Raw genomic sequence first — 13,422 nt, forward strand, 5'->3', positions numbered from 1 at the left:
AGAGAGCGAGAGAGATATAAAAAAAACAAACAAAACACAATACTCACCTCTCCTCCTCGCTCCCACGCTGATCCCGGCTTCATTGTCAGGAGCTGCCCCCTCTGCCAGACACACAGCGGGTGTGCGATGTAGTGACGTCATCGCGCACTGGCTGTGAGCCAGGAGCAGAGAGGACTGAGGGCGGCGCCGGCCCTGATTTATAGCTGTAGTCTGCAGAGCGGCTTACTGGGCTGGGGGCGGGGCCTCTGGGGGTGGAGACCTGAAATGATATTCACTGCTTCGCAGTGAATATTCATTTCTCTTTAGCAGCGGGGACAGGGGCTCCTGCCTCCTGACACCCGCTGCTGTTCCGCTGGCAGGGGCCCCCATAGCAGCTGCATGGTGTGCGACACACCACTGGCTGGGGGCCCCTGGAGCAGCGGGGGCCCTAGGCAAATGCTGGCCCTGTATGCCTGCAGGTGCCAGGGCCCACCAGATGCCAGGGCCCACCGGAGAATCCACCGGTTCTCCGGTGGGCCAGTCCGACGCTGGTGAGTACACTATATACTAAGGGACTGTGTTAGACATAGAAAGCGATAAGAATGTCTTCCTCCACCTCCCTCTGTTTTAAGGCCACTATAAGTCCCCCTTCCTCCAATCCCAATCCTCCACACCCCTCATTGTCCACCTCTCCTCGCATTCCATTATTGTCCTTTCCCCCACCCCATCATTGCCCTCTTCACCACCTCCATCATTTCCTCCTCCTCCACCACCACCATCATTGCATTCTCCCCCACCACCCCATCATCATTTCTTTTCCCCCCACCACCCCATCATTGCCCTCTCCATCACCCCCATCATTGCCTTCTCCTTCACCCCATCACTGCCTTCTCCCCATCACTCCAATCATTGCCTGCTCCATCACCCTATCACTCTCATCATTGCCTGCTCCATCACCCCAACACTCCCATCATTGCCTTCTCCATCACCCCATCACTGCCTTCTCCCCATCACTCCCATCATTGCCTGCTCCATCACCCCATCACTCCCATCATTGCCTTCTCCCCATCACTCCCATCATTGCCTGCTCCATCACCCCATCATTGCCTTCTCCCATTACCCCCTCATGGCCTTCTCCCATTACCCCCTCATTGCCTTCTCCCATTACCCCCTCATTGCCTTCTCCCATTACCCCCTCATTGCCTTCTCCCATTACCCCCTCATGGCTTTCTCCCATTACCCCCTCATTGCCTTCTCCCATTACCCCCTCATTGCCTTCTCCCATTACCCCCTCATGGCCTTCTCCCATTAACCCCTCATGGCCTTTTCCCATCACCCCAGGCATCATCATGGCCTTCTCTCCCCATCGTGGTCTTCTCCTCATGTCCCCATCTCCTCCAGGGCCAGGCTAACCTACACACACACACAGACACACACACAGACATACATACATACACACACAGACATACAGTACATACACACACAGACAGACATACACACATACATACATGATACACACACACACACACACAGACATACACACACATAGACACATATACACACAGACATACATACAGACATACATACACCACCTCTCTCCTCTCACCTGTTCGCAGCATCGCCCGCGCTTCCTCGCTTACACAGCAGCGGCCGCTGAATGATGACGTCATTCAGTGGCACTCCTGTGTCAGACAGGAAGCGTGGCCTCCAGGCAGGAAGCAGGACGGACCCTTGCAGCTCCACTCCTGGCTTCTGCTATTCCCGAGCCTCTTGGATCGCGCCGCGGCACCGGTTAAACAGGCCGCAGCGGTATGTCCGCCCATTTGCACTACCGGGTAGCGTCGATCGGTGCTGGGGACCCGGGCCCCTGTATGGGCCGGGCCCCAAAGCAACCGCTTCGGCTGCTACCCCGGTAGTTACGCCCCTGGTATACACTATATACACACTACACTGAATACACTATATACACACTACACTGTATACACTATATACACACTACACTGTATACACTATATACACACACTACACTGTATACACTATATACACACTACACTGTATACACAATATACACACTACACTGTATACACTATATACACACTACACTGTATACACTATATACACACACTACACTGTATACACTATATATACACACTACACTGTATACACTATATACACACTACACTGTATACACTACACTGTATACACTATATATACACACTACACTGTATACACTATATACACACACTACACTGTATACACTATATACACACACTACACTGTATACACTATATACACACTACACTGTATACACTATATATACACACACTACACTGTATACACTATCTAATATATAAAGCTCAAAGTGTATGTGTGTGTGTGTGTCCGGAATTGGCATCCGCACCATCGCAGCTACAGCCACAAAGTTTGGCATAGTCACACGTCTGGACCCCGAGAGTGTCTTAGGCTAAGTTGTGAGGCGAAATTTTAACCCCGCGCGTTCCAATTCACCAATTTTGCCCCTATCTACATAATGGGGAAAAAGTGTGTGTGTGTGTCAAGCCCCGCCCCTCATTATCATGTCATAATGGTTGCCATGGCGACGCTGATGACATCATAGGTTGCAAGCCCCGCCGCTCATTATGATGTCATAATGGTCGACTATGGGATGGAGGATGTGTGATGGGTATATGGGCACTGGACTATGGGATGGAGGATATGTATGACGGGTATATGGGCACGGGACTATGGGATGGAGGATGTGTGATGGGTATATTGGCACGGGACTAGGGGGTGGCGGATATGTATGATGGGTATATGGGCACGGGACTGAGATGAAGGATGTGTGATAGGTATATGGGCACTCGACTATGGGATGGCCAATATGTATGATGGGTATATGGGCACGGGACTGAGATGAAGGATGTGTGATAGGTATATGGGCACTCGACTATGGGATGGCCAATATGTATGATGGGTATATGGGCACTGGACTATGGGATGGAGGATATGTATGATGGGTATATGGGTACAGGACTATGGGATGGAGGATGTGTGATGGGTATATGGGCACTGGACTATGGTATGGAGGATATGTATGATGGGTATATGGGCACGGGATTATGGGATGGAGGATATGTATGATGGGTATGGGACTATGAGATGAAGGATGTGTGATGGGTATATGGGCACTCGACTATGGGATGGTGAATATGTATGATGGGTATATGGGCATGGGACTATGGGATGGAGAATATGTATGATGGGTATATGGGCATGGGACTATGGGATGGAGGTTGTGTGATGGGTATATGGCCACGGGACTATGGGATGGAGGATAATTATAATTTGTTATAACTAGCCACAGTTAGTTAGTATGCCCAGGCAGCGCCGGGCGCTTCAGCTAGTATACTATAAATGTCATAGCATTTTCTATCTCCTCTGCGGTGAACACAGCGTCCATAAGGGCTCGCTGCTCAGGATCTAATGTGGGGAATGATACATCTGACAAATAGTCTAAACACCCCACAGTGTCAAAGTCACTTTTTGATTCATATAGTGACCTGTAGTAGTCCTGAAAACAGCCAAGAATCTCCTCGGTCGAAGACACCAATATACCATTCGCCCCACAAATCTGTAATATTGTGTTAGAGGTGCTATGTTGGCGCACCAGATAGGTCAAAAATTTGCCCGTCTGATTCCCCAATTCGAAATAGGATTGACGAGTAAAGAATAGTTTACGCTTAGATTTAGAGTCCACGTGTTGAGTATATAACCTCTGGGCAGCCAATCACTCAATCCTGTTCCCACTGGTTTGGTTAGATATATATGTTGCCTCTGCGTCTTTCAGTCGTTGCTCCACCTCGTCATCCTTTCTTGAGGTTACCCGCTTAATATAAGAGATCGTGGAGGACAAACAGCCCCTCAGGTATGCCTTAAGGGCATCCCAAAATAAATTAATATCTTGAGGTTCCGGGTGGGACGTGATGAAGCAATGCAACTGATCAATCGTTCTGTCAGGAGGTCCCATCAATTTTAACCAGAAAGGATTCAACTTCCAAGCTATCCCAATTTTTACTTGCCCATATTTGAATTTAAGGATGACCGGACTATGGTCTGAGATCTCCCTACTTCCATGCTCTATATCAGTCACCCACATTGCCAGACCGCTAGAACCAAATATATAGTCTATGCGTGATAAAGAGCGTTTAGTGGATGAGTGGTAAGTATATTCCCTTAACTCAGGGTGACGCACCCTCCACAAAGACCACATATTTCCTGGTGTTTATCAACGAATGGACGAAAATAAAACGACCCTCAGGATCCCTCCGAGTTTCCCTTGCTTCCCATCTAATGTCTTTATGTACCAACAGTGAGACCCCTCTCGAGTAGCTGGTATGGAATGTATGGGCAGACTATTGTACCCAAGGCTTCTGCACGCACCGCGCTGTATCCCTAGTCAGGTGCGTCTCCACCAAGGCCACAATGTGAGGGCGATAATGTCTGACCTGTGAGAAAACCTTGATCTTTTTTCGGGGAGTTTTTATACCCCTCACATTCCATGTCATACATATCAACTCAGACCCCATATTTTACTCCGCTGAATATGGTGCATAATATTACCCGGGCAAAATTTAGAGACACCACCTAGCGACTGAAATTGTTGTCGACTGCGATTACTACCTAAAAAATACAAAAAACCACTATGGAAAAAAAACAAAGTGAATAAACAACAAACAATGCTGGAGCAGAGTCCTGTACTCCCATCATGAAGCAAACAAGGGGATACCATCACTGAGCCCAGTGTCCGGTATTGTTGGTAACTTGGAAGCTCCAATCAGCCGATTAATAGAAAAATACCACTAGCAATAGATACGTTAAGATTCTTTTGCAGCAGACCCTTTGTGAGACCGTACCCACTCCGCCGCCTCCGCTGGATCTGTAAAAAAACAAAGTAGAACCCTCGTGGACCACCCAGAGCCGGGTAAATCATCGAGTACATAACATTCCTCTCCCGTAGATGTCTCTTGACCTCCGTAAACTGTGCCCGTTGTTTCTGGAGTTCCATAGAGAAGTCTGGGAAAAGCCGGATTACTTACCGGTAATGCTCTTTTAATGAATCCACGACAGCACCCACTGGAGGTATCGGATCCGCCCCATTTGGAACAGGAAACCCTACAGGAAAGATAAAAGGGGCGGTCCGCCTTTCCTCCTCAGTTTTGCATTTCAGAGTACCAGGAGGACCGCCAAGGATTAGGCAATGTCTTTTACTTATATCTTTACTTATCCAACTTTAGCAGATATACTTTTAACATTGATATTTGTAGCAGGGAGGGAAGTGAGCGGGTGCTGTCGTGGACTCATTAAAAGAGCATTACCGGTAAGTAATCCGGCTTTTTACCCTTCGCCACGACAGCACCCACTGGAGAGATTCCAGAGACCATCACCTGGGTGGGACCACCGTGCCAAGGACAGTCCTGCCAAAGCTTAGGTCAGAGGTAGACGAAAGATCAAGTCTATAGTGTCTATAGAAGGTAGAAGGGGATGACCAAATTGCCGCCTTACATATGGTTTCAATTGGAACGTCTCCCCTCTCCGCCCAGGAAGCCGCCATTGCTCTGGTGGAATGTGCTCTGATGTTTCCCGGAGGTTCTTCATTTTTTGCAGAGTAGGCTAAACGAATGGCATCCCTGATCCATCGGGAAATGGTGCTCTTTGTGACTCCATACCCTTTTTTACGGCCCTGAAAAGAAATGAAGAGAGCCCTCACTGCCTCCAGCTCTCGGACCTTTCAATATACTTTAGGACAGTTCTTCTGACGTCCAAAGTGTGGAATTTCTGCTCTTCCGGAGTGGAGGGATCTTCAAAGAAGGTTGGGAGGAGTATCTCCTGAGACCTATGGTACCTTGTTGATACCTTATGCAGGTATGAGGGGTCTGGCTTCAATATTAATCTATCCCGATATACCTGCAAAAAGGGTGGATCTATGGACAGGGCCTGGATATCACCCACTCTCCTAGCGGATGTCAGTGCTACCAAGAGGGCCGTCTTAAATGATAAATATTTAAGGGCTATCGTATCTATCGATTCAAAAGGTTCTTCTGTAAGGGCGTCTAACACCAAGTTTAAGTCCCATGTAGGGAGTGGGTATGTGAACCGGAGTTATTCTTTCACATGCCGTAATGAATCGTGATATCCACTTATTCCCTGCTATATTATGGCCATACAGCGCCCCCAACGCAGACACCTGTACTTTTAGTGTGTTTACTGACAAGCCCAATTCCTTTCCCTTTTGTAGGAACTCTAAGATAGGGACTATCGGGACCTCTGCTGTATGAGATGCTGTATGAAACTCTAGGAATTTCTTCCATATTCTTTTATAAATTTGGGTTGTGGACTGCTTCCTGCTCTGCAGGAGCGTAGTAATTAATGATTGCGAAAACCCTCTTGATCTTAATAGGTGCCTTTCAAGTTCAACGCCGTCAAGTGTAAGTTGTCCACTTGAGGGTGGAAAAAAGGGCCTTGGGAGAGTAGGTTGGGGTTTGAGGGGAGAACCCAAGGATCTGTCACTGACATAATTCGTAGCCACGAGAACCACGGTCTCTTGGGCCAGAATGGTGCTATCAGGATTACGCTCGCCTTTTCCTCTCTGATTTTCTGAATCACTTGTGGTAGGAGAATCAATGGAGGGAAGGCGTATGCCAGCTTGAATCTCCATGGGGCCTGGAGGGCATCCAGTATGTCTCGGTGATCTGCTGGAGACAGGGAAGCAAAGGCCTTTGTTTGTCTGTTTTCCCTTGTGGCAAAGAGGTCCACTTGAGGATGCCCCCATAGAGCCACTATGTTCTGGAAGATTTGGTGATTGAGGCACCACTCCCCTTGCCGAAGTGTGTGTCGGCTTAAGAAATCTGCTTCTTGATTGTACTCTCCTCTGATATGAAGAGCTGAGAGGGACAACAAATTGCTTTCGGCTAAGTCTAAGATTCTTGCCGCAGAAGACATCAGAGTCTCTGATCGAGTACCTCCTTGCCTGTTTATGTAGGCCACTGTGGTGGTGTTGTCCGACAGGATCCTGACATGTTTCTGTTGGAGCTGTGGAAGGAAATAATGTAGAGCATAGTATACTGCTGTCAGTTCTTTTAAATTAGACGAGTATTCTCTTTCCTCTCTATTCCATCTTCGTTGACAAAAGCTATTCCCCATATGGGCTCCCCAGCCTTGGGGCTAGCGTCGGTGGTTAGGATACTAGATGGTACTATGACCCATGGGACTCCTGAGGATAGATGGTCATCCTCTAACCACCACTCCAGAGAAGTCAAGACCTCTTGCGTTAGAGTTATCTTGCTCTCGAGGTGACCACCATGTCGCCTCTCCTCCTGGAGGATCTGATGCTGGAGTGTGCGGACATGATAATGGGCCCACCGGACTGCAGGGGCACAGGAATCTAGCGACCCCAATAGCGACATTGCCCCTCTCAGAGACATGCGTGGTCTATCTATGGCTGCCTCTACTTTCTCTTTTATTAGTGCAATCTTTACCTGCGGAAGTAGACATTTCTGGGTTATGGAGTTCAATTGGAACCCCAAAAACATCTGGAGGGATTGCGGAACGAGCCTGGACTTCTGTATATTGATGATCCAGCCTAGGTCCTGTAAAGACGAGATTGCATCAGCCACTCTTTCGGTACATTGGGTATCTGAGTTCTCGATTATTAGGAATTCGTCTAAGTAAGGTACGATTAAAGTATCTTTTTGATGAACATAGGCCATCACCTCTGCCATCACCTTGGTGAAGATTCTTGGTGCTGTTGAGAGGCCGAAAGGCATGGCTGTGTATTGAAAATGACGGATCTTGCCATCGAATACCACTGCGACCCTTAGATATTTTTGGTATCTATTATGGATTGGAAGATGATAATAAGCATCTTTTAAGTCAATCCCCGCCATCACACAATTTGGAAAGAGAAGCTTTATGGTGGATCTGATTGATTCCATCTTAAACTTATAATTTTTAATAAACGTATTAAGCTTCCTTAAATTAATAATTGTTCTAAATGTACCATCTGGTTTGGAAATTAAAAATAAGGGAGAGTAGAAGCCTCTACATTCCTGTCCCTCTGGGACCTCTACTAAAACCCCTTTGCATAGTAGGCTCCGAATCTCTTCTTCGAGGGCCTTTGTTGGGCCATAGAGTTAAGGCGGGTTAGGACAAAGAAATCATAAGGATTTTGAAGGAATTCTATTTTCATTCCTTCTTTAATAATACTCAAGATCCATGGGTTTGAGGATATTTGTTCCCATTTTGGATAAAAGAACCGTAATCTACCCCCTACAGGTGGGTCTGATTCTTTAATTTCTATTTTCCCTTCGGAACGTTGGACCCCTGAACATGGTACCCTTTTATTTCTCTTCTTTTGTGGCCCATCTATTTGGTCTTTCCGTTTGCCTCCTTCTTCCAAACGGTCGCCTCTTAAAGGTTCTCCTATAGAAAGGGATAGAAGAGTCAGGGAACGCCTTCTTCCTTTCCTTTGGCGAGTATCTCGTCTAGGGCTTTCCCGAAGAGAAACTCACCCTCACACGGGGTTGCACAGATCTTAGCCTTTGATTGCGCGTCCCCCTTCCAGCTCTTCATCCACAACGCCCTTCTGGCGTTGTTCACTAGAGCTGCTGATCTTGCTGCCAGCCGTAGAGTGTCTGCCGACGCATCAGCCATAAAGGCAGCTGCCCCCCTTATCAATGGGATAGCGGCCCTTAATTTTTCTCTGGACACCTTTTGCTCGATTTGTTGATCCAGCTGGTCCAACCATACGAGCATGGATCTAGTGGTGCATGTGCTGGCTACCGCTGGCTTAAATATACCCGTGGTAGACTCCCAAGACCTCTTCAATGATGATTCCGCCTTGCGGTCTAACGGGTCTGCCAACAAGCCTGCGTCCTCTACTGGAATAGCCGATTGTCTCGAAGTAGAGGATATAACGGCATCCACTTTTGGCACTTTGGTCCATTTTAATAGCTCCTCATCACTGAAAGGATACTTTCTTTTTGAGGCTGATGGGAGAAAACTTCTTTGGTCATTTTTTTCCCATTCCTTCTTTATTAGGGCCTTAATTGCCAGTATTACCGGGAACGCTCTCCTTTTCTTTTCAGCCAATCCCGCAAACATTATGTCCTGTGCGGTTTGGGCACCCCTTGGTTCCTCACACCCCATAGTGCTTCTCACCGACTTGACTAGGTTGTCCACACTGTCTAGGGGGAAACATGACTGTCCCTCCATGTCTGATGATGACGAGGATGTTAGTGAGGAGTCAGAGATTAATCCCCCTTCTTCTTCTGACTCTGAGCTGAGGGTTAACTGCTTTTTGCTGCCAGTCTCTGAGGGAGTTTTGGCGCGGTTAATGGCCTGTATCTCCTCCCTGATTATAGCTCTAATGTCCTTTGTCGACAATGCGGTCCCTTGCTTTGTCTCTTTGGTGCACTGTTTACAGAGCTTCTTAGGGTAGGAGTCAGGGAGAGGTTCCGAGCATAGCGCACATTCTTTATGCTTGGATTTATCCTTTTTCTTGGTCTAGAAGGGGACACCAAGGCGGGGGGGGGTAGGGGAGGTCATCTTAGTAGGCAGAGTATATACTTTGCACACTCACCCAGTGAAGCCTTATATTACCGGATCAGATGGCTGAGACGTCCTAGGCCTTGATTCTCCTGCTTCATTCCTGCGGCCGGTGTTGCGGTCCCTGGTGGAGCTACCTCCTGCAGAATCCCCCGCTGGAGCGTGTGCTTCCGCTGGGGACGACATTGCTGCATCGCCGCTCAGCTGCGCCGCTGTTTAAATAACCTGCTCTTTTTTTTTTTTTTTTTCTCTTCCTGCCGTCCCCCCGGAAGTTGCTCCTCCTCCCAGGGATCACCGCGCGCGTGCCCGACGCTCTCTCAGCCATCCCGCCCCGGAAGTTCAACCATTACTTCCGGGGGGGGTCAGGAGACTGTGCGCCGGCCGGCTACCGCGCCGCCTTACCGCGCGGCCCCGCTCTCCACGCGGTCCCCTTCTCCATACACTGCCACCGCCGCTGGCGCCTCTATTCAAAAAGAGACCTCCATACTCTCCCTCTTTTTTTTTTTTTTTTTTTTTTCCTCTTCTGCGCCACTGGCGCTCTTACCGCTCCCAGCAGCGGTGCGTCCCGGTGCCTGCCGGCGCTCTCCTGGGTGAGACGGGGCGGCCCTCCCCGGACCCCGTCATCACCCTTCGCTCACCAGACGAGGGGGGAGCCGTCTAACGGAATCTCCCCCGACGCTGCCTCTGGACCGCAGCCCCTGCCGTTCCCAAGGAGACTGCACAGGCGGCATGCCTGGCCCAGGTATTCTTTTCCTGAAGGATATCGTGGCTCCGTTTGGAACAGGAAACCAAAACTGAGGAGGAAAGGCGGACCGCCCCTTTTATCTTTCCTGTAGGGTTTCCTGTTCCAAATGGGGCGGATCCGATACCTCCAGTGGGTGCTGTCGTGGCGAAGGGTAAAAATCGAGATTGTGGCATTGTTGAACTTGATAGGACTCTTTTGCCACGCCAGACGCAGAGCCACGTCTCTATCCCTGCAGTTGAGGAGGCGCGCCAGAAAAGGTCTAGGTGGGGCTCCAGGAAGAAGAGGCCTAGTAGGGACCCTGTGAGCCCTTTCCACCGCAAAGATTGGGGAGAATTTGTCTCCCAAAGTGGTTTTAAGCCAATCTTCTAGGAATTGCTCCGGATGTTGTCCTTCTGAACGGTCCGGCAGACCAATAATTCGGATGTTATTCCGACGCATTCTATTCTCCAGGTCATCTGCTTTTTGCCTCCACGCATTCATAGAGCCTGCCACTTTCGATAGTTTAGCTTCCATGGGAGTGATGGTGTCTTCTACCTGGGATACCCGCGTCTCCACCTCCGTAATGCGGCCCTTCATGGCTTGCATGTCTTGTCGGAGGCGTCCCATCTCAGTGTACACGTCCTCTATCTTCCCAGACAGAGACGTCCTGGTTAAGGAGATAGCCTGCATGAGTTGCTCAGACACTTGCGTAAGGGTTAATTCCTCTTGCTCGCTCTCCTCCCCACCCTCAGAGGGGCGGTTCTTACGCTGAGCCTGTGAAGCATTATTTTTAAGTGATCTTGAGCCTTCAGCATGGTCTACTCTGGCATATTCCTTCAGCCTTTCAGCCTCCCCAGACCCCTTGGAACGACTCATTGCAGTAGCAGTAGGGCACAGCCGGATATCAGAGACAGTGCACTCTGGAGTCCCTTAAATCAAGGCTATAGAAGGAGAAAGTTTATCAGAAGATGACTGCAAGGTCCCAGGAGAAGCACAAACCTGCAGAGTCACACAGGGAGGCAATGTCCAGCCCCGAGCAGCAGACAAGGGCCCCTATAGCCCGGGGAGAGATCCTCAGGACCCTACAGGGACAGCAGTCAGAGAGGGATCCAAGTCCCTACAGTAATGGTGCTGGCAGGCAGGTGATATCGCAAAGAGGGGGATGCAGGGCCCAATCTTTCAGGGCACACACACCGCTTGTCCCTCACAGGGTGTCTGCTCACCGTCCTCCTGCGCTGCAGCAAGGGAGCCCGGCGCTGCGTCTCTCACAGTCAGAGCGTGCGCCTCCAAGATGGCCGCCGCCCCGTGCAGGCCCCGCCGGCCGCCCCGGTCTTCACCGCCACAAGCCCTCAGGAGTCCAGCCCCGCTCTCCCGCGGGTGTCCAGGAGCGTCCCAGAGTCCGGAGGGGTCCGAAAATCCGCAGTTATGCCGCAGAGGTAAGGGTCTGCTGGCCGGATATTATCAGAATGGCAGGAGCTCTTGCCAAGCGCGTCCTCACTCCGTCGCTACATAGCCACGCCCCCCGGACGCTGCGGGTTTGACGCTATGGATGTATGCAGCATCCAACCCACAGCGTTCACAGACCGTGGGAACACACCCTAAGATGTGGAGAATCCACTGGTAAAAGCACACAAGTGTTTTTAGTGAATTTCTGCAGGGAAAACGCATCATAAATGCATGTAATCTGCACATGACTATAAGAATGAAGATTCCTCAGAGCCAAATACCAGAAGTATCAAGAATAAAGCGGCTTTGTTTAGAGCGTGACGCCCCAAAAAGAGACAAAAATCGCAGCATAAAAAATGTGAGTAAAATACAATGAATGCAAATAAACTATAGGAACAACAAAAGCGCCATAGGGTCTTATCCGGGTTATTATTAGAAAAATTCACTCACCCTTTCCAGGAGGGGTTCAGGCATACAAGATCCGTAGTCAGCTTGCTGCACGTCCAAAGGTCAACACCGTGACCGCCAGAACTTCAGATTTGTATGGAATAAATTCATGGACTTAGGTGCGCTGCTTGACAAATTCACGAATCCAGGTTATGAGACTAATAACCATATATGTCATCCCCTGAGGAAGAAGTGGTATACACGTCGAAACGCGTTGGGAAATAACAGTTAATCTTTCTCATAACCTGGATTCGTGAATTTATCAAGCAGCGCACCTAAGTCCATGAATTTATTCCATAAAAATCTAAAATACAATGAAAAAATGCAAGTAACGTAATTTCCATAATCCAGAAAATCTGCAACATCAGAAACTCACCAAATCCTCCTGGTGTGACCGGAGCCGAGTGATGGCGTCTCGGTGTCCTGTGCGGTTTACATCAATCTTTGTGCCGCACTTCTATGGTGATAAGTTGACAAAACAGCATTTTTCTGTTGTTCCGGTCCTCACTGTGTGTAAATGTGACCATCTTATAGCTCATCTCATCCTGGACGAGGCCACAACAAATATGTGTTTCTGTTTTTACATAAAAGTTTCGTTTTTAATGGAAAACATTTTTCTGTTATTGTTTTGTGCTTTTTTCTCTCCTTTTCTCCTTGGTTCCCACTGTGGGGCCTCATTATTTTTCTCTCCGGTCACTGGTGTAAGACGCGGTAAGGCCGGTTTCACACTAGCGTGTGTGATGTGAGAAACTCGCACGAGTCTCTCGCATCAACATCCGGCGCTGCCGCCGGCACTCAGGACTGGAGCGTGCGGCTGCATAGAAATACATGCATAGAAATACATGCAGCCGCACGCTCCAGTCCGAGTCCCGGGTGTTGATGCGAGAGACTCGTGCAAGTTTCTCACATCACACACGCTAGTGTGATATTGGTCTTATGCTGATGTGCATCAGACCGGTCAGTGTCACCTGACCCCCGTCCTGTACATCTTACTGATGGCGGGACCTCACAGGCCACCGTAGCGGTCACACCCAGAGGTTGTTACTTGGAAACCATCACTCCTCACAATTAGGGGTGTCGGGGTGCCGAGTGGATGAAAGTGGGAGCCCCTCCTTCTATTAACCATTTAGATGCTGTTGCTATTGACAGTAGAATCTATGGGGGATAAATGGCCATGACTGGTGCCAACACCCAACACCGATGGTGTTTGTTTCTGCAGGGTG

General features: G+C 49.1%; 2 protein-coding genes across 3 annotated transcripts in view; one reads left to right on the plus strand and one right to left on the minus strand.

The window, feature by feature from the left end:
- The window catches only part of LOC141048419 (class I histocompatibility antigen, F10 alpha chain-like), a 173,334-nt gene that overhangs the window by 72,052 nt on the left and 87,860 nt on the right, over positions 1–13,422 (plus strand). The gene's annotated exons all lie outside the window — the stretch shown is intronic.
- LOC141048420 (lamina-associated polypeptide 2, isoforms alpha/zeta-like) lies at positions 7,765–9,604 on the minus strand. The gene is made up of 2 exons (XM_073543967.1): positions 8,547–9,604; positions 7,765–8,457 (listed from the first exon to the last, which is right to left on the minus strand). Exons 1-2 carry the CDS (start codon positions 9,247–9,249, stop codon positions 8,105–8,107), a joined length of 1,056 nt encoding a protein of 351 aa, XP_073400068.1. The 5' UTR covers positions 9,250–9,604; the 3' UTR covers positions 7,765–8,104.

Source organism: Dendrobates tinctorius, unplaced genomic scaffold (assembly GCF_039654945.1).
Source record: "Dendrobates tinctorius isolate UK_male_01 unplaced genomic scaffold, ASM3965494v1 ptg000135l, whole genome shotgun sequence".
In the NCBI taxonomy this organism is placed as follows: domain Eukaryota; kingdom Metazoa; phylum Chordata; class Amphibia; order Anura; family Dendrobatidae; genus Dendrobates; species Dendrobates tinctorius.